This window comes from Corythoichthys intestinalis, chromosome 12, assembly GCF_030265065.1.
Source record: "Corythoichthys intestinalis isolate RoL2023-P3 chromosome 12, ASM3026506v1, whole genome shotgun sequence".
Lineage (NCBI taxonomy): Eukaryota > Metazoa > Chordata > Actinopteri > Syngnathiformes > Syngnathidae > Corythoichthys > Corythoichthys intestinalis.
In genome coordinates, this window is record NC_080406.1 from 26,570,213 (window position 1) to 26,594,507 (window position 24,295).

General features: G+C 38.6%; 1 protein-coding gene across 2 annotated transcripts in view; it reads right to left on the minus strand.

Moving 5' to 3' along the window:
- Positions 1-2,771: 2,771 nt before the first annotated feature.
- The window catches only part of stk24a (serine/threonine kinase 24a (STE20 homolog, yeast)), a 34,042-nt gene continuing 12,518 nt past the window's right edge, over positions 2,772-24,295 (minus strand). Inside the window, exons 3-11 of one of the 2 annotated variants that reach the window (XM_057852976.1) lie at positions 20,118-20,174; positions 19,880-19,988; positions 14,078-14,235; positions 13,499-13,684; positions 13,280-13,425; positions 13,082-13,214; positions 6,933-7,001; positions 6,689-6,853; positions 2,772-6,605 (exon numbers count right to left, since the gene is read on the minus strand). In XM_057852976.1, the coding sequence (XP_057708959.1) occupies positions 6,713-6,853; positions 6,933-7,001; positions 13,082-13,214; positions 13,280-13,425; positions 13,499-13,684; positions 14,078-14,235; positions 19,880-19,988; positions 20,118-20,174 (999 nt within the window). In that variant the 3' untranslated portion in view covers positions 2,772-6,605; positions 6,689-6,712. The remainder of the gene's footprint in view (positions 6,606-6,688; positions 6,854-6,932; positions 7,002-13,081; positions 13,215-13,279; positions 13,426-13,498; positions 13,685-14,077; positions 14,236-19,879; positions 19,989-20,117; positions 20,175-24,295) is intronic. The other variant, XM_057852975.1, reaches the window with a different exon arrangement.

Below are 24,295 nucleotides of genomic sequence, written 5' to 3' on the forward strand. Positions count from 1 at the left end.
AATTTTTCCCCCCGCTGTATTCCTCCGCTTTTCCTCAAACAAGGCGAAAAATGAGGGAATGAGCGAAAAAAAAAAATTCACTATTCCCCGCTTTTCCGCAAAAACCGAGGGAATACAGCGGAAAAAATTTCCCTGTATTCCCTCATTTTTCACGTTTTTTGTGGAAACCGCGACACGCGAAAAACAAGGGAATACAGCGAAGAAATTTTCACTATATTCCCCACTTTTCCTCAAAACCCTGACAAATGAGGGAATACAGCGAAAAAAAAAATTCACTGTATTCCTCCGCTTTTCCACATAAAATGCGAAAAACGAGGGAACACAGCGAACATTTTTTCCACTGTATTCCCCCGCTTTTCCACGAAACCACGACAAACGAGGGAATACAGCGAAAAAGTTTTTTCATTGTATTGCCCCTCTTTTCCACGAAACCGCGACAAACATGAAAAACGAGGGAATACAGCGAAAAAAAATTTCACTGTATTCCCCCGTTTTTCAATGAAAACTGAGGGAATACAGCAAAAAAATTTTTTTTAAATCACTGTATTCCCCCTGCTTTTCTGCGACAAACGCGAAAAATGAGGGAATACAGAGAACCAAAAATTCGCGTTTGTCGCAGTTTCGCGAATACAGAGAAAAAATTTAATATCTTGGGTTTGAGTTAATATGTTTTTTGAAAAACATCTGTACATTTTTCACTGCTGAACCACAAATATGTAGAAGTCCACTGAAAATAATTCCATCAATGGTGGTGTGTCACTGTAATCAATTTAAATATGAATCTTAAAACTAAAAAATGCTTCTAACTTTCATCATCTACCATCTAGTCTAAATACAGTATGCACATAAAATTACTCCCGTTTAATATAAATCCCCCTAATTTTTTACTATCATCAGGGGTGAAAGTGGGCCAGAACGGTCAGGAACGCAGTTCCGGTATAAGATTCAGGGCCAGAATGCTGTTCCAGTACACGATCCTTTGATTCCAAAATATGACGGCAACTGTTAAAACGCTATGTAAAAAAGAACAAAAAAGAAAAAAAATATGCTAAGCTGCCACACATGCCTTTCATCTCCTGGAAGAAAACAATCTACCAACATCAGATTTACATACACAAGTGTTAACAACAAGCATAATAAAGTGCTTGTGTAGTGTCGTTTCCACCAACATTTATTATTTATTATATTCCACAGACGGCATGGAGGTTTCCCCAGCTGCTGCAGTTACCTGAGTCTGACGACGATGAGTCACGTCAATGTGCGAATGCACGCAGCAAAGCAAAACGCCTGGACTCATTTATCCGTTCAATTGGCTGACATACTGACATGTGATCAGCAGAGATAGTTAGCTCTGATAGGTTCAAATGTGCATGTTTTCTGGAACAGCAAAAAAAAAAAAGGTTGGTTGAATTGATGCGACAAAAAAGGGCAATGCAACATAAAATGGATCAAGTCTTAAAGAGCAACGAAGGAGTTGAGGAGGCTTATTTATCATATTTAGTTTTATTTGCTCTGATGGGGAGGTTCTGAACATTTTAGCTGTCAATGTGCACTTTGGACTTATATTTGTTCATTTATGTTAGGCTACTTATTCATTTCCTTATGATTTAAAAAAGTCAATGTATGCGCGATCTTCAAAATATATTCTATTTCACTCTGCATACTATAAGTCATTTGTACTTATTTTTCTGAAAGTATGTTACTTATCTTTATAATTAAAAAAAAAAGAAAGAAAAAGCAAAAGTAAATGTTTACATTAACTTCAATTTTAATATACATCCTATGTTCTTAAGTAGTAAAAATTGAGATTTGGCATTTAGTATGTGAGGAAATGAGGGAAAATAAAAATTAGGAGGTGGAGGTTGGGGTTATTGCCATTTTTGTTAACTTTTAGTTTGCAAATCATGTAAAAAAAAAAAATACAATTTTGAACAAAAATCAGTTTTTGTATGTTGTTATAGAAATAACTGTGCCAAAACACCCCCCAACAAATGAAAATAAATAAACTAAATTTCTGGCTCCGTGGCGACCTTCACGCAGGGGAGTTCTGGCATGAAATTCTAGCCACTTTCACCCCTGATATTAATACCTGGAATGTAATGTATCGAGTCCTAATGTGGCGGTTGTATTTTGCGTGGTATACCAGAACGCACCACGTGGCTGACGTGACAGAGTGAGAGTGGACTTTTTACTTTCACTTTTCATGTTCTGTTGTAGGCGTCAGCTGCGGCAGACAGTAGGCATGTTGTGTTGCACAAGTTCTGAAATGAAAGATTTAAAAACCTGACAAAGCTGGCGATTTCTTTGGCGATGTTACAATAAAATGGATAACATTTCCTTATGATTTAAAAAGTCAATATATAATATATTCCATTTCACTCTGCATAATTCAAGTCATTTGTACTTATTTTTCTTAATGTATGTTACTTATATCTTTATTAAAAAACAGCAAAAAGTAAATATTAACATTATCTGCAATTTTAATATACATCCCATGTTCTTTAGTAGTTAAAATTGAGATTTGGCATTTAGGATGTGAGGAAATGAGGGGAAATAAAAAATTAGAAGATGGAGGTAGGGGTTATTTCTGTTTTTGTTAACTTTTATTTTGCAAATCATTGAAAAAATACAATTTTGAATGAAAATCATTTTTTGTAAGTGTTATAGAAATAACTGCTAAAACAGTTTTCTTTGCATTTCAGTCGTTTAAGAGGTTTGACCCCCCCCCAAAAAATGAAAAAAAAAAAAAAAAAAAAATTTCTGGCTCCGTGGCGACCTTCACGTCGGGGAGTCCCGGCAAGAAATTCTAGCCACTTTCACCCCTGACTATCATTCATAATTGAAGTACCGAGGCTGTAAGTAAAAATGACATGACTCTGTCATGGGCATTAGTGAAGGCTTATGACAGATGTCATTAAGTGTCATCCAGCAAATTTTGTCACCAACTCCATTTATGTCCAGGTTGGATCTTTCACATCCATTCAAAAGTCAGATAATTTGCGGGGCAACTCTCACCAAGCACAGGAAATTTGGCGCAGATATGTTGTAAGTCTGCCAAGTTCAAAATTCGTGGCAAGACAAAATGGTGACTCATTTTCACGCAATCCTTTGCAAAAAAAAAAAATAGGGCTCTCGTGCCAGTTGGTGCTCAGGCCCTAAAAACAAAACAACATGGCGCAGAATGAAATCGGTTTCAATGAATGACAGGCAAAAATGCATAAATCTGTGCTAGATTTTTATTTCTGTCATAATCATCTGACAACGTCCAATAAACCAAACAGCACTGTCTCAAATGAACAAACATGTCTATTGGAGTCATCATATAAAATGTACATTTGCTTTCCAGTGTTCGCCTAATCTTTAGGGCACATCGCCAAACTTTACTAGCACTATTAAATAATACTGTTCCTCTGGGTTATAAAAATAGTTTGAAAGAAGAATATAGTTGTGCTAACACATTCTTAATCCTGGCCGTCACACCGTGCTTTATTGCCATAACACATGAAATGGGAAACGGAATGACAATAAAAGCGCGAAAGAATATTGCAGCCTAGTTAAGTACCACATTTTAGCAACCAAATAAAAATCCGACAAAGTGCAACACAAAAAATATACACATTGAAAATGAGTCTATTTTGAGCATGTAAAAGGTGCAAATCATAAATGAATTTGTTGAAATGACTTCTCACATGGCACATTCCACTGTGGAGCAGGAACAGAAATGTCAACGGTGGTGTGTTACGACAAGAAAACAACAAAAAAAAACCACCTCCTAGTCAGTCAACTGTGTTTGATTTTTTTTGGACTTAATCAAGTTTGTTCATTTACACTGTGGCAACAGGAAAGTTTTTATTTTGAACAGATTTGAGCATTTTCACTCATTCACTGCCATTGAAGGCGATAGCGAGGGCCGTCAGCCTCTCCCGGTTCAAATGGATTGGAAGTCTATCGCCGTCAATGGCACTGGAACACGATCATAGACTCCCAGTTCTTAATGTCAGCAATCAGCAGGGACGGCGTCCCGCTTGACGTGTGCTACAACGCATTCGTCGAGCGGCACGACCGCCAGACTTCATATTGCTGCACCGTCACACCCACGCAAACGCAACTCGCTCATGACTTGATAACAATCCAGGGGTGTCCAAACTTCTATTAACACAAGGCCCAGTGTATTCAATTCATCAAGCAATTACCGTATTTTTCGGACAAGCCTGGGGTGCGACATACTCTGGAGCAAATAATGTATTTCACACATTATTATATCATTTCACATGTTATTTTCACACTGAACCGCAAGAGGGCGCTCAAGGCCTGTGTTTCAACATTGGCGGTAACTTATAAAAACAACTGAGAAGGGCTGAACAAAATGGCACCAAAAAGAAAATCATATTCTGCAGATTAATGGGATTTATACTCCGACTTATGTTTTTTCCTCTTTATTGCACATTTTTTTGCTGGTGCGACTCCTACTCAGGTGTGACATATCGTCCCGAAAAAAAATACAATACACTGGGGAACAATTTCAAAATGTGTTCACTAAATTCGGCATGCCAATTCCAAAATTGCAGCATATAAAGTTTCTTCTCCACTGAGTTTAATTGTGGATTCCGCACCCAAAGATAAACAGCCGTCAGACCTAACTTTAAAAAAAAAAAAAAAAAATCCCCAGTTTTATTGCATAGTAATAAAAAAAATAATAATTACGTCGAGGGATGTTACAATTCGATTGTGTGATCAGGAACCGGGCCGATCGCGCCAGAACAGAATCAGGTGAAAAGGATTGGGTTTTTAATTAAAAAATATTTATATTTTTCTGCTTCACGCTCTTAAGTGCAGCCTCTCAGTCTCTCTCCTGCTGCTTTTCTTGGTCAGCAGGCAGCTGGAGTTTCGTACTTAAAGTTAACGGTGATTGACACATTTGTAGCTTTGATCTGGTGAGCATATGTTAATGTTAATGTTAATTTTTTTCAATATAATTCAGGCGGCCTAATTTATTCTTTTGTTTTCTTATTTTTAAGGGCTAACAAGTAACATAACAATCCAGAAATACAATAACATTGCCAAATTATACAAAAATAGCTATTGTTTATATTCTGCAATACTCCTGGAAAAAGTGGAAAATGAAGTACTGTAAAAAGTACAGTACTGTAACATGTTTGGAACTTTTGTTTTAATCAAGACAAAAACTTTTTTTTCGGTATCGGATCGGGTCTTGATATTGGGAGATTCTCAAAATCAAGTGACTGACTCGGGCGCAAAACTATACGATGGGGACATCCCTAGTTATGTCAACTCAAAAAGTTCAGAACAATAATTTTAAACATGAGCAATATATGGTGTTTACTTCACGATTATTTATGTGCTATATTCACAAATCTGACACAGGGCAAAAATTGGCAGAATATTGATTCTGAATCTAAGAGAAACTATTTTGCTTGTGTTTAAAGAAAAGCTCCCTATACTAAAAAAAAAAAAAAAAAAAAAAAAAAAAAGCCCCCCTAAGCTACTGTTTGGACACCCCTAGTACCTTTCTCTGATTTACCCTACACAGTTTTCTTTATGGCTAGCAAAAAGTCAAAAGGCATTGGTTGAAAATCCAAGTGCAATCAGAGCAAGACGGTGTGACGATTCGCAAAGTAGATGAGCACGCTGAAGCCAATCGACGGGAGAAACCAAAGTTAGTCGCGTGGCAAAGGCAGGTTAGCTTGAAGAGACTGAGTGTACCAAAGAATTGAACGTGTTACTTAAGGCAGGAATTGCCACTCTTTATCAGCTCAGCACCAAGATGAGAAATTTGCTTCCTTTTCTCCACCACAGCTTACCGCAACTTGGTACATCTCAACGGATTAGAACGTCATAGAAAACTGAAATTCGGTAGTTCAATCCCCCCCAAAAAGTGGAGGTCCTATGGACTCACAACTCTAAACATTTCAGCCCTTTGCAAACATTGTGTGCCTGACTATCAATGAAAATACATTACAGCATTATATTATAATAATACAAAAAAAAAAAAAAAAACAGACCTCGACCCATTTTTGGGAAAGCTTGTCGTGTGTGAACGATCAATTCGATATAATCATAAGTGAAATGTTTGGGCATTGAACGGACAAATACGAGGCTTCATTGAGAAATCAAAGAGAAGGCAATCTCATGTATGGCCCTTCAACTCTTAAAATATTTACCCCACAACCAATATTATCTACACTCTGTGTTTGGCCATTTGTACAACCGCATTATTATCATTATTATTACCAATATTATTTTTGTTCTGGTATCTGTAGAAATGTGCTTATTTATTTACAAGTTTGTACAACCATCCTGTCAAGCTCGTTTGACCTCCCAGAGGACCTTAAAAGCAGGATACCTGAGTTTTCAAAAGAACGCTTCACGCGCGCACACCTCGAGAGAGTTGGATGGCTTAAGTCCACTCTCGCAGAATGGCAAACACGCTCCTGGCCGCAAACGGGCCGTCTAGTGGTGCGCGTGTGCACTAGGAGGCTAAAGAGATCCCGCGAAGGCTCACGTGCCCACATTTTTGCGTCCACGCCAAGCCGCTGGATTGTGCATCTTCTCATTGAGTGTTGGCGGTCTGAGGCACGGAAAACCTGACAAAGGGGACACGTATTCAGAAAAAATGCTAATCCTCCAAACCTTATCAGAAAAAAAAACAATCTGTGAGCGAACGCACATTTGAAATTCTTTCGCGCGTCCGTTACCTCTGAAGTCTCTGCAGCAGTTCGGCCACCAGTGAGTCGCACACTCCTGGGTGAATGTCTTCGGCCAGCAAAATGGCCTCCTGCAGCGCCTCGGCAGCCTCCGGTTTGCCGTTGCTGGTCTCCCCCTTGGCTTTCAACTGTAAACACGGCACATGGGCGTTCAGTACGGGGACTCGTCTTTACATTTTTGTTGGAAATTGCTCTGGTGGCCTTTACCTCCAAGAAAAGTGGAGAGAAGATGGAGGATAAGCTCTGTGACAAAGGTCTTTTTGGACTCTCCTGCTCCTGTAAAATAGAAAAATTATCCACTCATCAGACCTTTTCAGAGCCATATACAGAGAGTCGCGACACTCCCATACGGATCCATTAAACGATTTTACTCCCAGGTTTTCCGGGTTACGGAGCCTCGGGTAGTTCCAAACATGGCTTCGACGAGGGCGGACCGCATTCATACGAATGGCTGGCTGTCAAGTATATTCAGAGGTAAGTTGATGATAAAAACGGTCCCTTTAGAATTTTCAACAGTCTATATTCTATAAAAGGTGCTTTATAGTCAGGGGTGCACATAAGTGGTCCGCATGCGCGCATGCGTACTACATGTAGACAAACGTGCTGGCCCTCAACGGCTTCCATACGCTTTTGCGTACCGATGGCTGACCACTGTATTTGCGGCGGACACGAGAAAATCACTTCTCAAAATGTCAAAGAGGCAGGCCCCACTGAGTAATTATTTCCGTGTTCCCCCACCCCTGTCTAAAGACAGACAGACGACAGAGACGTCACCGGAGCTACCGGAAAAAAAGGACTTTTGCTGAAAAGTGGCTGCAGGAGGTACCAAGGCTAGAAGCAAATGATGCTCGCACGGAAATGTGGTACAAAATTTGCCGTGAGAATCCCAATGTCGCTGATAAGAGCAGCGCACTTTATGTAGGGTCAAAGAATTTCAGCCATCCAAACTTTGAAAAGCACGAAAAAAACAAAGAGCATGTGGCAATTAAGCAAACTATCGATGTAAGACAGGACACCACTCGCCCGATGGACAAGTGGCGGAATAAGGTTAATGAAGAACAGCGCCACGCATTGACAAACGTGTTTTTGCTTGCATTTCACAAGGCTAAACATGCACGTTCAATGAGCTCTTATAAGGAAGACAGCCCACTTTTACAAAGGCTTGGAGTTAAATGTGGGAGCCGCATAATGCCCTTTATTTTGAATTAGTGCTTTTATATTTATTTCTTTATATTTCACTTCAAAGTAATGGCAATTTTGTTGTGCCCGTTGATAATCAAGCATTAATTGTTAATATAATTAATTCGTGGTAATTGGCTCTAAGTAAAGCTTGTCATAATTTTATCGTATCAGGCGGGTCGGCTCTCAAGCTCAATGAGGACCAGGTTACATTTCCAGGTCCTCCTCTGAGAACCTGGGCAAAAAAAATATGTGCACCCCTGTTTATAATGTATATGTTGAGCTTTATTTGTATGTGCATGGCGTAGTTATACAGATATTTTATCTAGGTGACGAGCTATTTTCTCCTACTTTTTAAGCTGACTGCTAACTGGGAATGTATCGCCAGGGATAAATTAATTAAGTCGCTATCACTTTTAAATTGTCAAATCTTTCAGAGGCCCTTTGTGATGTTCACTCATCTATATTTGTGAGTATTGGTACACGACTGGCTTTCACGTGCTAATTAGCTCGATTTTGTAAGCTTTGAGCTAAGGTATCACCTTCATGGAAGAGTACCAAGTCGATGCATGACAACCTGTTTTCTTCACACCAAAATGTTTGACATTATTATATTTTAGAGATCTGTATAGATTGAAAAGTGATGTCAACAAATAATAAACACAAATTTGTAATAGAAAACTAAGTCAATGTTTTTTTTAAGGTCACATTTTCAAGATGCGCTTCTGCTGGGGACGGTTCTGGTGCCTGCTGGCTTTGGGCACGAAGCCCATTTTTCAAATAGCAAAAAACATTAAATAAGCCTTTTATTTCATGTTTTGACGGCTGACCATTGCCATCCATTTTTTCTGCTGTTTTTTTCTTCCCATGCTGCACAACCAACCATCACAGGCCACTGATTTATAAAATGTTAGGTGTAAACAATGACCCATGACAACAATTTCACCAATTGTTCAATAAAAAATGTTTTTCTTTATCAAAGGGTACTAAGTTGTTATCGTTATACATTACACCATGTGACAGAAAATAATACAAGTTTGTTCCTGTCTTGAAATCCTTTGTGTTGCTTGGGTCGAACTAAATGAAAAATGCCTCTAAAAAGGTACATGTTTGGTTTTGCTAAAATTAGAGGCTATATTCAAATTTGAGTTAAGCGGGAAATATTTGCTAAACATAATTTCTTTGAGTTTCAGGTCAAACTAAGTCTATAAAATAAAAAGGAAAATGTACACAAATATATATAAGCATTAGAAAGTACAACAGTAAAGAAAAGTGGAAAATAGAATTTTAAAATCATGACCTCAAACTTTTTGGGAAACAAAAGTGTTTTTATATATCAATGCGACGAAACAAACTAGGATGTGCCATTTAGAACTTGGGAACAAACTATGTTATACATGGTGTTATCTTTAATATATTACCACAGGTAGATGCATCAAGTAAATCTAGACATTCTCTGGAAAAACAGTATTCTTGTTGTGAAAAAAAGAAAAACGTAAAGCAGCTTGCGTTTTAATGTAAAAGTCGATTTCTCGTGCAAATGCTAAAACAAACATGAAACTTTCACTCCACATGGGAAAGTTCCCTTCTGCGTAACATTTTACGAAGTTTTCAGTTGTCGCCTTACCCCTCCAAATGTAAAACTAGCATTTAAATATATGTTATAGTGCAATGACAAAATCAAACTACAACTTAGACACGCGATTTTATCCATTTTCCCAAAAATGTCGCGATTACCGCTGTCAGTTCCATTGAAAACCACTACAGCGCTGCATGTGCTTGGAACTACCCACATCCGACAGGAACTACGTGACCACCTGCGGCGACATCAAAGAGTGTCGCGACTCTCTTTATACAGCTCTGGACCTTTCCATTTTCATTGACATGTTTAAAGTTGGTCATTCCAGAATTGTAGGACATTTTGAATCCCAGTTTTCAAATTACATATACACAGGTAGTCCCCCGATTACGATGTACTCGACTTGCATGATTTTGACTTTACGACGCAGGAGTCTCGTCCGCCATTGTGTCTCCAGTTGTTGTTGTTTTTTTTTTTAGTCGCGTAAACAGTACCTTATTGTACCTCACAGTATCTTAATTTTTATTTTTATCAATATGACGTGTTCTGTCCTCACTAAACATGAAGTTGTTCAGCTTTACAGACAGCAAACAAGGCAATTGTGCTTTTTGAAGCTTTTGACTTCCTTCCTTACCTTTGACAATTTGTAAAGTACATAATGTTCATAACAACACGCATTTTAACAATAAAACACTTGACACAAAACAATTGGTGTTAAAACGTCCATCTAGTCTGAACATCAATATGTAAATATAGTAGATTAAATTAGCCTAATTTGCCTAACAAAAGTCCGCTAGCATAAATGCTATGAATGCTAACATATTTACAATTCTCACAGCAAATCGCTCACACATAACTCCACAAACTATAGCCCTACATAGGCCAAACCAGAGCGCAGCTGTCCTTTTTCCACGTCAGAGAAGTCTGCTCGTCGATCATACAGTCCAGCCAGACCTAACGATGCCACCAGAGGGCAGTGTATCCATCATTGAACAAAATACAATACTTTAAGACTTTTTGGATAGTTGTTTTGTACAGGTACTTGACAGGGTAATTCCAACTTGCACGGAAATTCAGGTTACGTCGCCAGTGTAGGAATGGAACTCGGTCGTAAACTGGGGACTACCTGTAATCCACATACAAAATACTAAAACATGCAGTTTGAGTAAATATACTAACGTAATTGTTGGACTATAAATCGCTTTCCCCCCTCATTCTGAATTCTGCGGCTTATTTGTTGATTTATTTGGGTTAATAGGTAACGCTTTATTTGACAGTGGCATCATAAAACTGTGATATTTATGTAGGCTAGTGATTTAAATGCGCCACCAGATGTCATTGGCGAGTTTTGGATTAATTGGTAAATCAAGGCAATGTGTGCATTTTGACCCTTTACTGACGCCGTAGCTTCCTCTGTCTTCCAGTGCTGGCGCCATTGGGCCTTATGTCCCATTGTATGTCATGAAGGTAAGACACTTGTTAATGGCTCCCAGCATCAAAGTTGGTATATGGTGACTAAATATTGCCATCCAGTCTATTTGTTAAGCTAAACGGGCTGCTAACATGTTTACAAAGAGTTTAACCAAAGTTTGAGAGACTTTTATGTGCATTTTGCAAATTTATTTTGACTGAATTTGTGAGTGCCAGTAGTTTTCTTTTCATTGTTGTTTATTCATTCATTCATTTTCCATGCCGCTTATTCCTTAGCTGTGAGTATATTGCTTTTTATTATGCAGATTGAAGCACTTTTTTTTTCTTGAACACTATTTTTTGGGATATATGAATATTATTTTGGTTATGTTTGCACTATATGGCAAGATGTCCCATTGTATGTCATGAAGGTTGGGAAAAGAAGAAGTTGCCGAGTTGCTTTGTGCCGGTAACCGGCGTGATCCAATCTACAAATCAGAATGCCCGTGTCCACTGGTCCTTTCTGCCGTACACCCCATCATCACCAATCCAATAAAAATACACAACGCACAGCATCACGGTGTACAGAGAGGGGTCCCACGGGTCGAGTTACATCTTTGGTGCCGTGACCCAGATTTGTGGCGCTCCAGGACCGAAGAAGACAAGCGGATGGCAACTTTTTCACCAGTAATAGACTTGCACCTTTTGTGTGTGCGGTGTCAGCTGAATTATTGAGTGCTGGTGCCATTGGGCCTTATGTTCCACTGTATGTCATGAAGGTTGGGAAAAGAAGTTGCTGAGTTGCTTTGTGCCAATAAACGGCGTGGTCCAATCTACAAATCAGAACGCCCGTGCCTACTCGTCCTTTCTGCCATACACCCGATCATCACCAATCCAATAAAAATACACAACGCAGAGCATCCCAGTGTACAGAGAGGGGTCGCACGGGTCAGGTTACATTTATGACATGACACTGTCACTTCTGATTTGTCAGAAGTGTCGTCCGACAAATTTTGTCACCAACTCCATTCATGTCCAGCTCAGATCCCTTACATCCATTCAAACTACGACTATTTGCCAGACGACACTAAATGACATCTGTCATAAGCATTCATTAATGTTCATGACAGTGTCATGTCATAATTATGACGGTCTTATGACAGCCTTATGACGCCGCTGTCAAAGTAATACAGGTTAATATCTTTTGGTGTAGATAAGTGAGGACAGTTGCGGCTTATAATCCGGTGCGGCTTATCTATGAACAAATGGAGTTTTCGTGTCAAATTTGGTAGGTGGCTGCTTGTCGTCAGGTGCCCCTTATAGTCTGAAAATTACAGTATTGTATATGAATTACAAGGAATTGTCTTCAGAACAAATCTAAAAATGCTTGAAAATATATTTTTCTTAAATACCAAACAAATCTGGAGTGCCCCATAAAATTGTATTTTTCCACAAGCCCAGGGCTATCCAAACTAAGACTTGGGGGCCAACATATAATGAAATATCATTGAATATGGCCCGAACAAGAAGCTTGCCTTCAGCCTACATTCGGTTGCACTTCTCAGCCTTAACGCTAGTCACTTAACTGAACCTCTCCTTAAGCAAAGAGGCTAAAACCTGACATGCTGAAATCAATGTAAAAAAAAATGTAGGCCTATATATAAAAATATATACTGTATGTTAAGTTGTGATTTTCTTGAATTTTTGCTGTTATTTTTCGCAATATCCTTATACCTGTGGATTATTTTTGGCTTGTAGCCTAATTCACTCATTCACTGCCAATGACAATTAGACATCAAATACATTTCAACTGAGAAGGCTGGTAGTGAGTGATCGTGTTTCACTGCCATTGATGGCTATAGACGTCTAATCCAATTTGACTGCCAACCCTCAGACAGTTATAGACATCAAATATATTTCAACTGTGAAAGCTGGTATTGAGTGATTATGTTTCACTGCCGTTGATGTCTAATATAGACATCCAATCCAATTTGACTGCCAACCCTCCCAGTCAAAATAGACTGGATCTCCATTGCTGTCAGCGGCAGCAAATGAGTTGATACTTAAAAAATAATATTTTAAAACCCTAAACATTTTAACTTGATTCCAATTCCCTGTTTAACATTTGACACGGAGGATTTTAAGTCTGTCCTTGCATCCTCTGATTTTTAGCAAACCCATTTCTTACCGGTTTTACTTCCAACTCGGCATGTTGCACAGCCCCGTTCTGCACCTTTTTCAAGTCCTTCTCTCTGATGGTGTTGAAGATCCAGTCGTCGTTGGCGGCGGCTTCTCCTCCTGAAGCTTGTCCTTGCGTCTCCCTGCAAGGACACAGTTAGGTTAGTTAGTTACCCACGTGCGAGCGCGACAGTGCCGTTCTACGTACTCGTCGGATTCGTCGGAGCTGGACTCATCTCGCGACTGCTCCGCTTTCCACCTCTTGTATCTGTCGATCAACTCGGTCAGATAGGATGTCTTTTTGGCGTGTCGGACAATCAGCTTGTGCTTCAGCAGCTCTTTGGCGGTCGGTCTCTGTGAAAATGTTCAAGGAAATGAGGGGAGCATAATACGAGAGGAAAATGTGGTAAGAAAGCTTTCAACTTACAAAACTAGGCTCTTTATTCAAACAGGCTTCCACAAATTCTTTCAGTGGTTTACTGTAGTTTCCCTCCAGCGTGGGTGGATTGTTCTTGGGGATGAGGAACAACACTTTCATGGGATGGAGCTCGGAGTGCGGCGGCTCGCCTTTAGCCAGCTCGATCGCCGTAATTCCCAAGGACCAGATGTCTGCCTGCGCAGCCAATCGGCAACCGGAAAAAGGAGGCGCGTTCAACAATGAAGTAATGACATGAAGAGGCAGGCTTGGGTTTATTTGAGGCGCATGACACACTGTCTGTGATGACAACGCATGCTGACTCATGAGCAGTTATTTTAGGAACTGCTAAACGACAAAATGTTGTTTTTTTCCCCCGACTAATGGTCAGAGGATTTTTAAGAAGACAGAAACCAATTGAGTCATCCACCACATTTATCAAACACTATCATAAAAAACAATTGATATAAAGCTTTTTTTTTAATGACTATAATCAATCACATTTTTGACCATTCATTTGGGTACCTTTAGTCCTTGAATATTTTCAACTCTTTTTCGAAACCGAAAGCGAGCAGATGTATAAATTCTGACCTTTGAATCGTACGCCGATTGTTTTATGACTTCAGGCGCCATCCAAAAAGGAGTCCCAACAAAGGTGTTCCTTTTTATCTGCGTGTCAGTCAGCTGGCCCGCCACGCCAAAGTCCGCCAGCTTGACGTCACCTTGTTCCGACAGCAACACATTGGCAGCTGAAAAAGCAATTCGACATTGTGTTGAACCTCTTCTGCTTTTTTTTGTTTTACATCACTGCCACCCCTCCCAGCTTAAATGGATTGGGTGTCCATCTCCATCAATAGCAGTGAATGCGTTAAGCCTAAACCCATTACTAAGCTAGCCCAAATGCAACTTCAGTGCTAAGTAGGGCTTGCCAAAAATGTTATTTTGAATGTTGATTAATTGCATATTTTTGTAATTTGTCAAATCATAAGCTCATATATAAGTAAAATGGTATTTATTGTTAAGATTACTGTAACATTTTAGCTGTAAATGTGCCTTGGAACCAAAAACTATGCATTGAGAATATTATGTAACTATGTGACTGTATCATGTTTGCAAATGACTTCATTTTGATTCATTCTAAAAGTAATCTATTTAAAATTATATTTAATAAAACTGCTTAAATAAAGAAACAATATTAACTGATTTCCCTTAAAAAAAAAAAAAAAAAAAAAAACTATTCAAATGCTTAGACAAGACGATTTGGCCACTTTTTAGGTCAACAATATCTTTAACCCTTCCACTCCCATTGGGACCAGTATTGTTAATCTTACTTTAAAAAGTAATTAGTTACAGTTACAAATTACTTCTCCCAAAACGTAATTCAGTTATTAACACAGTTACCTCACTGTAAGAGCAATTAGTTACTCAGCAAAGTAACTGATGTTACTTTTCATGCTCTACACGTTATTACATGTTACATTCTATAACATCATTCACATAAACATTCTTTAACATGTTTCACATATGTTTATATGAACTGATTGAATTGGACTGATTTTTTTTCATTTTAAAACCAACTTTGGTCACACTTTTTACATTTTTGAAAATATTCACCTATTGAAGAGTGTAATGGTATACAAACTTTAACTTTCAAATGCTGTGAGAAAAAAAGGGCATTTTGCACTTGTGTGTATCATCACACCTCTAGATACAATGTCCAGGTGAGGCTCTGAATATCCTGCATCTTCTGTCTTTGCTCTAGTTGTTTGATTAAAAAAACGTCACACAAGGTTCATTGATAAGTCATTCAAGAAAAGTTTAGGGCAAGTGACTATATTTGGTAATAATAATTATATATATATATATATATATATATATATATATATACACACATACATACATACATACACACACATACATACACTCACCGGCCACTTTATTAGGTACACCTGTCCAACCGCTCGTTAACACTTAATTTCTAATCAGCCAATCACATGGCGGCAACTCAGTGCATTTAGGCATGTAGACATGGTTTAAGACAATCTCCTGCAGTTCAAACCGAGCATCAGTATGATGAAGAAAGGTGATTTGAGTGACTTTGAACGTGGCATGGTTGTTGGTGCCAGAAGGGCTGGTTAGAGTATTTCAGAAACTGCTGATCTACTGGGATTTTCACGCACAACCATCTCTAGGGTTTACAGAGAACGGTCCGAAAAAGAAAAAATATCCAGTGAGTGGCAGTTCTGTGGGCGGAAATGCCTTGTTGATGCCAGAGGTCAGAGGAGAATGGCCAGACTGGTTCGAGCTGATAGAAAGGCAACAGTGACTCAAATAACCACCCGTTACAACCAAGGTAGGCAGAAGAGCATCTCTGAACGCACAGTACGTCGAACTTTGAGGCAGATGGGCTACAGTAGCAGAAGACCACGCCGGGTGCCACTCCTTTCAGCTAAGAACAGGAAACTGAGGCTACAATTTGCACAAGCTCATCGAAATTGGACAATAGAAGATTGGAAAAACGTTGCCTGGTCTGACGAGTCTCGATTTCTGCTGCGACATTCGGATGGTAGGGTCAGAATTTGGCGTCAACAACATGAAACCATGGATCCATCCTGCCTTGTATCAAAGGTTCAGGCTGGTGGTGTAATGGTGTGGGGAATATTTTCTTGGCACTCTTTGGGCCCCTTGGTACCAATTGAGCATCATTGGAACGCCACAGCCTACCTGAGTATTGTTGCTGACCATGTCCATCCCTTTATGACCACAATGTACCCAACTTCTGATGGCTACTTTCAGCAGGATAATGCGCCATGTCATAAAGCTGGAATCATCTCAGACTGGTTTCTTGAACATGACAATGAGTTCACTGTACTCAAATGCCCTCCACAGTCACCAGACCTCAATCCAATAGAGCATCTTTGGGATGTGTTAGAACTGGAGATTCGCATCATGGATGTGCAGCAGACAAAGCTGCACCAACTGTGTGATGCCATCATGTCAATATGGACCACACTCTCTGAGGAATGCTTCCAGCACCTTGTTGAATCTATGCCACGAAGAATTGAGGCCGTTCTGAAGGCAAAAGGGGGTCCCAGCCCGTTACTAGCATGGTGTACCTAATATAGTGGCCGGTGAGTATATATATATATATATATATATATATATATATATATATATATATATATATATATATACACTAGGGCTGTCAAAATTATCGCGTTAACGCGCGGTAATTAATTTTTTAAATTAATCACGTTAAAATATTTGACGCAATTAACGCACATGTCCCGCTCAGACAATATTCTGTCTTTTGGTAAGTTTTACAGCAAGACTTAAGTGCTGTCTAACAGCGAACTCTTGTGGTCGCTTTGCGACATGGTTTATTTTTTTCTTGCCAGTTCAATATGGCTGCACAACGTCTCGGGCTGACGCCTACGTTGTAATGTTGTGCTTATATGATCCTTGGACAAGATTTGTCCGTAAGTATGGTTGTTGTAAAGAATGTACATATTATGTTAGTAAGCGAAATGTTCTATTTTTTGTATGAGACGCTTTTTGTTTATGTTTAGTGAACCTGTATAGCGTGCTAAGCTAACGTTGTTGCCAATGCAATGCTTGTGTACTTTTTTTTTTTGTAGTTTTACGACGGTCTGAAGAGGACAATGGTTTGAGGCTATTTTATTAATAAATCAGATGAAAAAGGAAGAAGTCTGATTATTAAGGCGTCGTTCACTAGCTGTCTAGCTTTGGAAAAAGACGCTTCGGAGCGAGGACAGCATAGACAGATTTAAATGACAGTAGAGTGAAATGCCCACTACAGTCCTTATGTACCGTATGTTGAATGTACAGTAGAGCAGGGCGGTAAACCGAAAATTTACCGTTACCGAAATTCTTCACGATGACCGACGTAATTTTGACCATGTCGGTAAATTCGGTAATTTAATAAAAGAAGAAAATATAGTCTTTTCATCCCGCTTTGACTCTGTTGTTCGGCTATGTTCATTCCCCTTTAAGAAAGCAGACAGTGTGCTTACGTTTGGAGTCACATGGTTTTCAGGAAGCCAATCAAACAGAAGCCCGGTAGGCTAACGCTAGCAGCTAACGCTAGCGGCTAACGCTACAAGTAAACGGGATGAAGTCAGGCTTAAGTTGGCTTCGCCAAACTTTCACCCGACATTAAGTAAACTTTTGATGGGTTCCAGATAGGGATGGAAAAACCGAGGCTTTCTGAAACAATGAACCACTTTTAAGACAATTGCCCTAAATTGAATCACTGTTTGACACACTGCAAGAGCCCCATCTACTGGATAAACAGTGCACGTTTTTTTAAAAAGTAAAGTTGACAAATTGCCTCAGCATTACATATCTTCAATAGAATTAAGTGGATGTCGTCTATTTCAACCAGGAGATCGTGTCGTTATTAAGTGTGATTTACACAATTAAAGTTGACCTCTTTAAGCCTGTGTCATTGCTTTTGTCTGTGAAGATGTGTTCAAAGCAGTATTTGTAATACACGACAGTGCTAGTCTTGTAAGTGGCTCGTCCTAGATGACGGGGAGTAACTATGTATTGTTTATTTTTTGTAAAAATTACAGTACAGTAAGCACAGTGCTCGGGCACAGGAATATTACTTATTGCATACTGTAAGGATTTCCAAAATCATAAGATGTAAATAATTGAGCCGAATAAAAGAAAGGAAAGGTTTGTGAAACATTTTATTTTTTAATTAAGTATAATTTCTGGGGGGCGGGTGGATGTGTCGTATTTGTATCTATTCTAAATATCTAAATGTATGCCACTATCTAGTGTATAACAATGCGGAATGAATTTAATGAAATTCAAGTGATGATATTTTTCAAGTCATACAAGCTGTTATAAATGTTCACACAAGAATTCTTATTGTTTACAAGATTTTTTTTAATACTTAATGTTTAGACTGCATGTGCAATTGTTAAATTGAAAGCTTGTAAATAAATTTAATGAGAAACTTAATTTGTATTCAATGCATTGATTCAAATTTTCAAATTATATAACAGTTTGCTTGGGCGAATTTATCGTCATTTATCGTTATCGAGGTAAATCTGCTCAATTTATCGTGATACGTACTTAAGGCCATATCGCCCAGCCCGAATGTACAGTGGGGAGAACAAGTATTTGATACACTGCCAATGGGAAAACCCATTGGCAGTGTATCAAATACTTGTTCTCCCCACTGTATATATCCATCTTGTGTCTTATCTTTCCATTCCAACATTTTACAGAATATGTATATAATTTACAGAAAAATATGGCATATTTTATAGATGGTTTGAATTGCGATTAATTGCGATTAATTACGATTAATTAATTTTTAAGCTGTAATTAACTCGATTAAAATTTTTAATCGTTTGACAGCCCTAATATATACATACATACACATACCTGTATATTATTAGATCATAGCATCTACAAAGACAACGCCAACTTGGTGATGACAATGCATACTCAACAGGAAAACAGTACATTATATCGAGGGTTTAAGCTCGCCACGCTAAATGCTAATGGGAACGCGAATGCTATCCTAATGCTCCTAGCCACCTGGCACGATGTCACCACCATATCCCTTCGCATCCCTCCCACACTGCGAAGTCCAGGGCATCTGTGACAAACTCAGAAACAAGCGGTTCATTCAACCAAATTGCAGCAACGCCGCTAACGCGCCCCTTCACATCTTCAGTCACGGCGTTGCAAAGATCGGAAAAGTAATTAATTAGATTATTCATTACTGAAAAAAATGACGCCTTTAGTAACGCCGTTATTAACAACACCAGTTGGGACAATCCGTCCCACCGCTTTTCAAAAAAATCGTAGTAGATATAGGAATCGTTTCGTTCTGATTTTATTAATGTTATTATTTATTATTATCATTTTTTTTCGGGTGGGGGGGGGTCGGTAGTGAAAGTGTTAAACAATTTAGTGATTATCAAAATAGTTGTAGATTAATTTCATATTCGATTAGTTGGTCGTTTGGTAGATTGTTGTTGTAAGTGCGGCAGGCCTAGGGGCTAAAATGATTATAGGAAATGGTGTGCATGCTTATTACAGGATGTAGATGTTGACACAACACAACACAACAAAATTCTGTTAATGTTTAGCATCTCCTTTACCCTTTGACGTCTTTGGGTTTTACCAAACACATTGATGCTTTAAAATATTTGCCTAAATTATTTTTTTTCAGGAAACAAATAATAAACAATTTGATATGTTTTATATTTACCAATAATTTTAATCATTTTTGTAAAAAAACAAAAAACTATGCAGTTATTTTAAGAGGGTCATGACATTTCCTGCTGTCTATTTACACAGCATTTTTTTAATTTATCAGCAACCATACGGTGTTTTTCTTTCTGTCACCTTTGATATCTCTGTGAATTTTCTTCTCAGAATGCAAATATTCAAGCCCCTTGAGGATTTCTCTCAAAATAGTGGCAATCTGCGTCTCATCGAGGGCACCCGGTTCCAACTAGGGTAAAAAAAAAACATTCATTGATTTGTAACAGTGATTCACATTCATATGTCAGAATCTTCCCAAGAATTACTTTATATGGACAAAATAGACATAAAATCCCGATTGATGATTTTGTTGACTTACCAGATCGAGGGCAGATCCTCCACCAAGATATTCCATAATAATCCATAATTTTGTTCCCTGAAAATATAAAAAGCAGTTGACAAAAGGTTAGGAACATTGTAGGGGAGTAACTCATTTTTGCTGTCCACAAAAGCATATTTAGGGTTTCCTCCAGTGCTTTATAAGCCCGGTGGGCTGCTACTCTTGCCCCCCACTCCACCGGGTTAAAAATTGCTACAAAAGTATAAAAAGTATACATATTTTAACCACGTCTGGCGATACAAGAGGTGTGTAGTAACGCGCATTTACTTGAGTAACTTTTTGAGAAAAATGTACAGTACTGTGCATAAGTTTTAGGCAGGACACCTGCCAAAAAATTTTGCACAGTACTGTATATTTTTATTATATCATGTATATACAGGATATACCGTATGTATATATTTTCCCCAAGTGGAAGCTTCCATGATCCTAATAAATTTAATAATTAAAAAAATATATATACAGTACTGTGCAAGGTTTTAGGCAGGTGTCCTGCCTAAAACTTTTGCACAGTACTATACTTCAAAGAGTAGTTTAATTAAGCCATACTTTTTAATTTTACTTGATTAGATTTGTGAAGACAAAACGCTACTCTTACCCTGCTACTTTGGCCTACACCAGTCGTTACATTTTTCCCGTTTTTCGACATATTTTACTTTTTTTTGCCAGAGATGCCAACAGTGGCTCAACCAGTTTCACCAATCACATGTCTCCATTATACCAATCTTGCTTGCAATCAATCTTGCCATTCTATGCTTAGGTAGCCTGTTCAATCAAGTGGTGTCTTTAAAGCACAGTAAAAAATTATGTATTTGACAGAGCCATCGAAAGCGCCAATTTTGATCTTGCTCTCAGTTTATATTTGGGACCAACTGACTGCGGAAAACCGGAGATATGATCCATTTAGTTTCATAATACGTAATATGTTTTCTCCACTAGGGGGCACTCATGCTCTTTGGCCCAATAATGCCAAATTCCTGTAGCTTTTTTTCTCTCGCGGGAAGTCAATGTTTTTGTTGTTGTTTTTTATTTATTTATTTGGCTTAATGTGGTTATGTAATATGCTTTAGTATAAAAATAACAGTTCATATAGATAACTGTACTGGGGGGAAAAAATCAAGTATCTTAAGCAGTTACAATGTTACTGATTACTTGAGTATTCTTTTAACCAAATACTTGTACTTGAGTACATTTTTTGGATGACTACTTCTACTTGAGTAATATTATTTTGAAGTAACGCTACTATTAGTTGAGTAAAATTTTTGGCTACTCTACCCACCTCTGGGTGATAATGGTCGATATCTAAAAACAATCTTGTCCCAGACCTCAGCCATTACTCTAAATTTCATTCAATTATTTTTGTTAGTTTATTAAAACTGTATTTCCGGAATATGTTCAAGATTTTTTGCTAAATGGCTATCAATACTACAAAATAGCTGTAATTTCAAAATTCCTGTCAACTTGACATTTTCATTTACAGGGGTACTTCAAGATACAAAATTTGTTGTGGAGTGTTTTTTTTTTTTTTCCATAAAATTAATCGCGAATCATGTAATTTATTACAAGCTTTACTAAAACACCACATTAAATTTGCTGCCATGTCCATTGATTACTTGTCTTTATTTGTAATGCTTTGTCATACCCTAGTTCCATCTCATTCTACAGACGTTATTCACATGAATAGTCGAGATCGTGGCGAACGCTGAGTGCTAAAAGACTGGCTAACTTCAGCAGCCATTGATTGCCATTTCATCTTGCTGTTTGTGCCCTGATAAAGCATAGCTTTTAAGTTAGATTCTTTCATTTCATATACATGAGCATTGTGTAATGTGTAGCACATTGATACGTGTATATTTTGGTTTTTTACATTTATAGTCAGAGATAGATACCATTTTGTATTGTTGCTTATTTTCAATATCATCATGTGTCAGTGCCATTGATGTGGATAAAGGTCCAACCCATTTGAACTGGGAGAGGTTGGCAGTGATCCCTGCTCAAATGGGTTGGACGTCCATCAACGTCAATGACAGAGAATGCGTTAATTAGCCACAGATCTCACCATCTCTGGTGTTTTCTGCTAGTAGCATTGTGCATCCCTAAACACAACAAAAATCCCCTCCACGCTACGTGCGTTCCAAAAGCCACAATTCTCTCCTTCAGCCAGAGGCATAATTGACATAATGGACTACCGTTACTCTCCTTGCTCCCCTTAAGTACCACACTAAATGCTATTAGAGGCACTGTAAGCATAATCACATAATGTGAGAATGTACTTTAACAACAACCAATATCTACAACTCAAGAGCTGACCCTTTGTGGTCAGTGACGCTATAAGAGATGCCTGAAATACCTCTGATATACCCCTTTCCCACTGGCCAAAAAACCCGTGTCAACCCACTAACAATCGGCTTTTGGTGGCAGTGGGAAAGGTGCAGCGACCCGTGTCAATCAACCCGCCAAGCGACCCATGTTAAAATCACCTCGGCTCTGATCGTCTTGCAGTGTGAAAGCAAAACCCCGGGTCAACAGTCAACACCCTAATCTACGTGGTGACGTAGGCTCTTACGTGATGCGTCATAACAACGTGCCAGTCGCCTCCCATTTAACACGCCTCACAACCGTAGTTACATCGATGCTAACAACAAAGCTAGTAGAAGAAGAAGAATTCACGTTGCCTACGTTGCCTCAGCACAAGCAGAGTGTTGATCCTTTGCTGCATTTCGATCATTTTGAGGGCAGTAAAAAGCATGAAAATGGAGAACACAAACGGAAAGGAAGCTTTCATGTTGCTCTGCATTGTTTACTTCCTTGATCTGAATGAATTGTCGACGCGCATTTTAGGATGGTGATGTCACGTAACCTTACGCACGGCTGAGGAGGGGTGGGGGGTAAGACGGGTGGGGGAAAAAAAAAAAAGACACAGCTTTTTTTTGTCAATGGGAAAGGTGCCAAATGCCAATTGCTAGTGGGTTGCATCGGCTTGGAAAAAATGCGCGTTGACCCACTAGTTTCAGTGGGAAAGGGACAATACAGTGGTACCTCGATATACGAATGCTTCTGTAGACTACATTCAGATTACGAAAGGTTTTTCGACGCTTTTTTTGCGTCACATTGAAAAAAATATTCAAAACACGAAAGAAACTACGTACTGTAAAAGATACCGGTATGTACCGTATTGGCCCGAATATAAGACGGCCCTGATTATAACACGACCCCCTCTTTTTCAAAACTCAAGTTTGAAAAAAGACTCTTTGAACACCAAATTAATTTTTGTACAGAAAATAATTACAGTGCCATCCGTAACAAATGATTATGACAATATATTTGAGAGAAAAAGCATGTTATTTTGCCTCATTCAAATCTTAATATCTGAACATTTAAATATGTAAACCAAAGTGCAATCACATTCGTAAATGAATGGCATCTGGTTTTTGAAATGTAAATAAACATCTATCGTTATTGTTATTATAATCTATTGTGATAAAACAACGAAATTTGCAATAACTGCATTAACCATCAAAGTGAAGTCTAACTGTAACTGTAGTCTTAAAACAAATCTGAATAAGGAAAAACATTGCAATAAAATAATGCAAACTGGTTAAACGAAAAAGAGTAGCTGAGATCTGTCATGACAGAACAACGCTTGCTTCAATGATATCTGACGCCATCTAGCGTCGTGAATGGGGAGAGTAGCTGAGATCTGTCATGACACAACATCGCTTCAATGATATCTGGCGCCATCTAGCGTCGTGAATGGGTATAATGTCTAGACCGCGAATATAAGACGACCCCCTCTTTTCCAGTGTTATTTCAATGCAAAAAACACCGTCTTATTTCCAGGCCAATACGGTAGTTCCTGCTTTTAAAAGTCATGCCATAAGAACCCGATGCCCTATTTGTCATAAACTTTCCTATCATTCTTTTAACAGTGAGCCGGCTCTTCTTTTGGTCAGAATCTTTTCCATCCTGCCCCAGTAACGCGATCCAGCTCTCCTATTGGCCTATTGTTGAAGGTGTTTCAATTTAGGTGTCACAGTCTGATGACGTGCACAGGCGCGAGAGTGCTTTTGTTTGTTTGTTCTCGCCAAAAGAGCACAAGTTTCCTTGCGTTTACTTCTCACAAAGATTGGTTTTAGGTTCACAAATGGTTAGCTACGTAA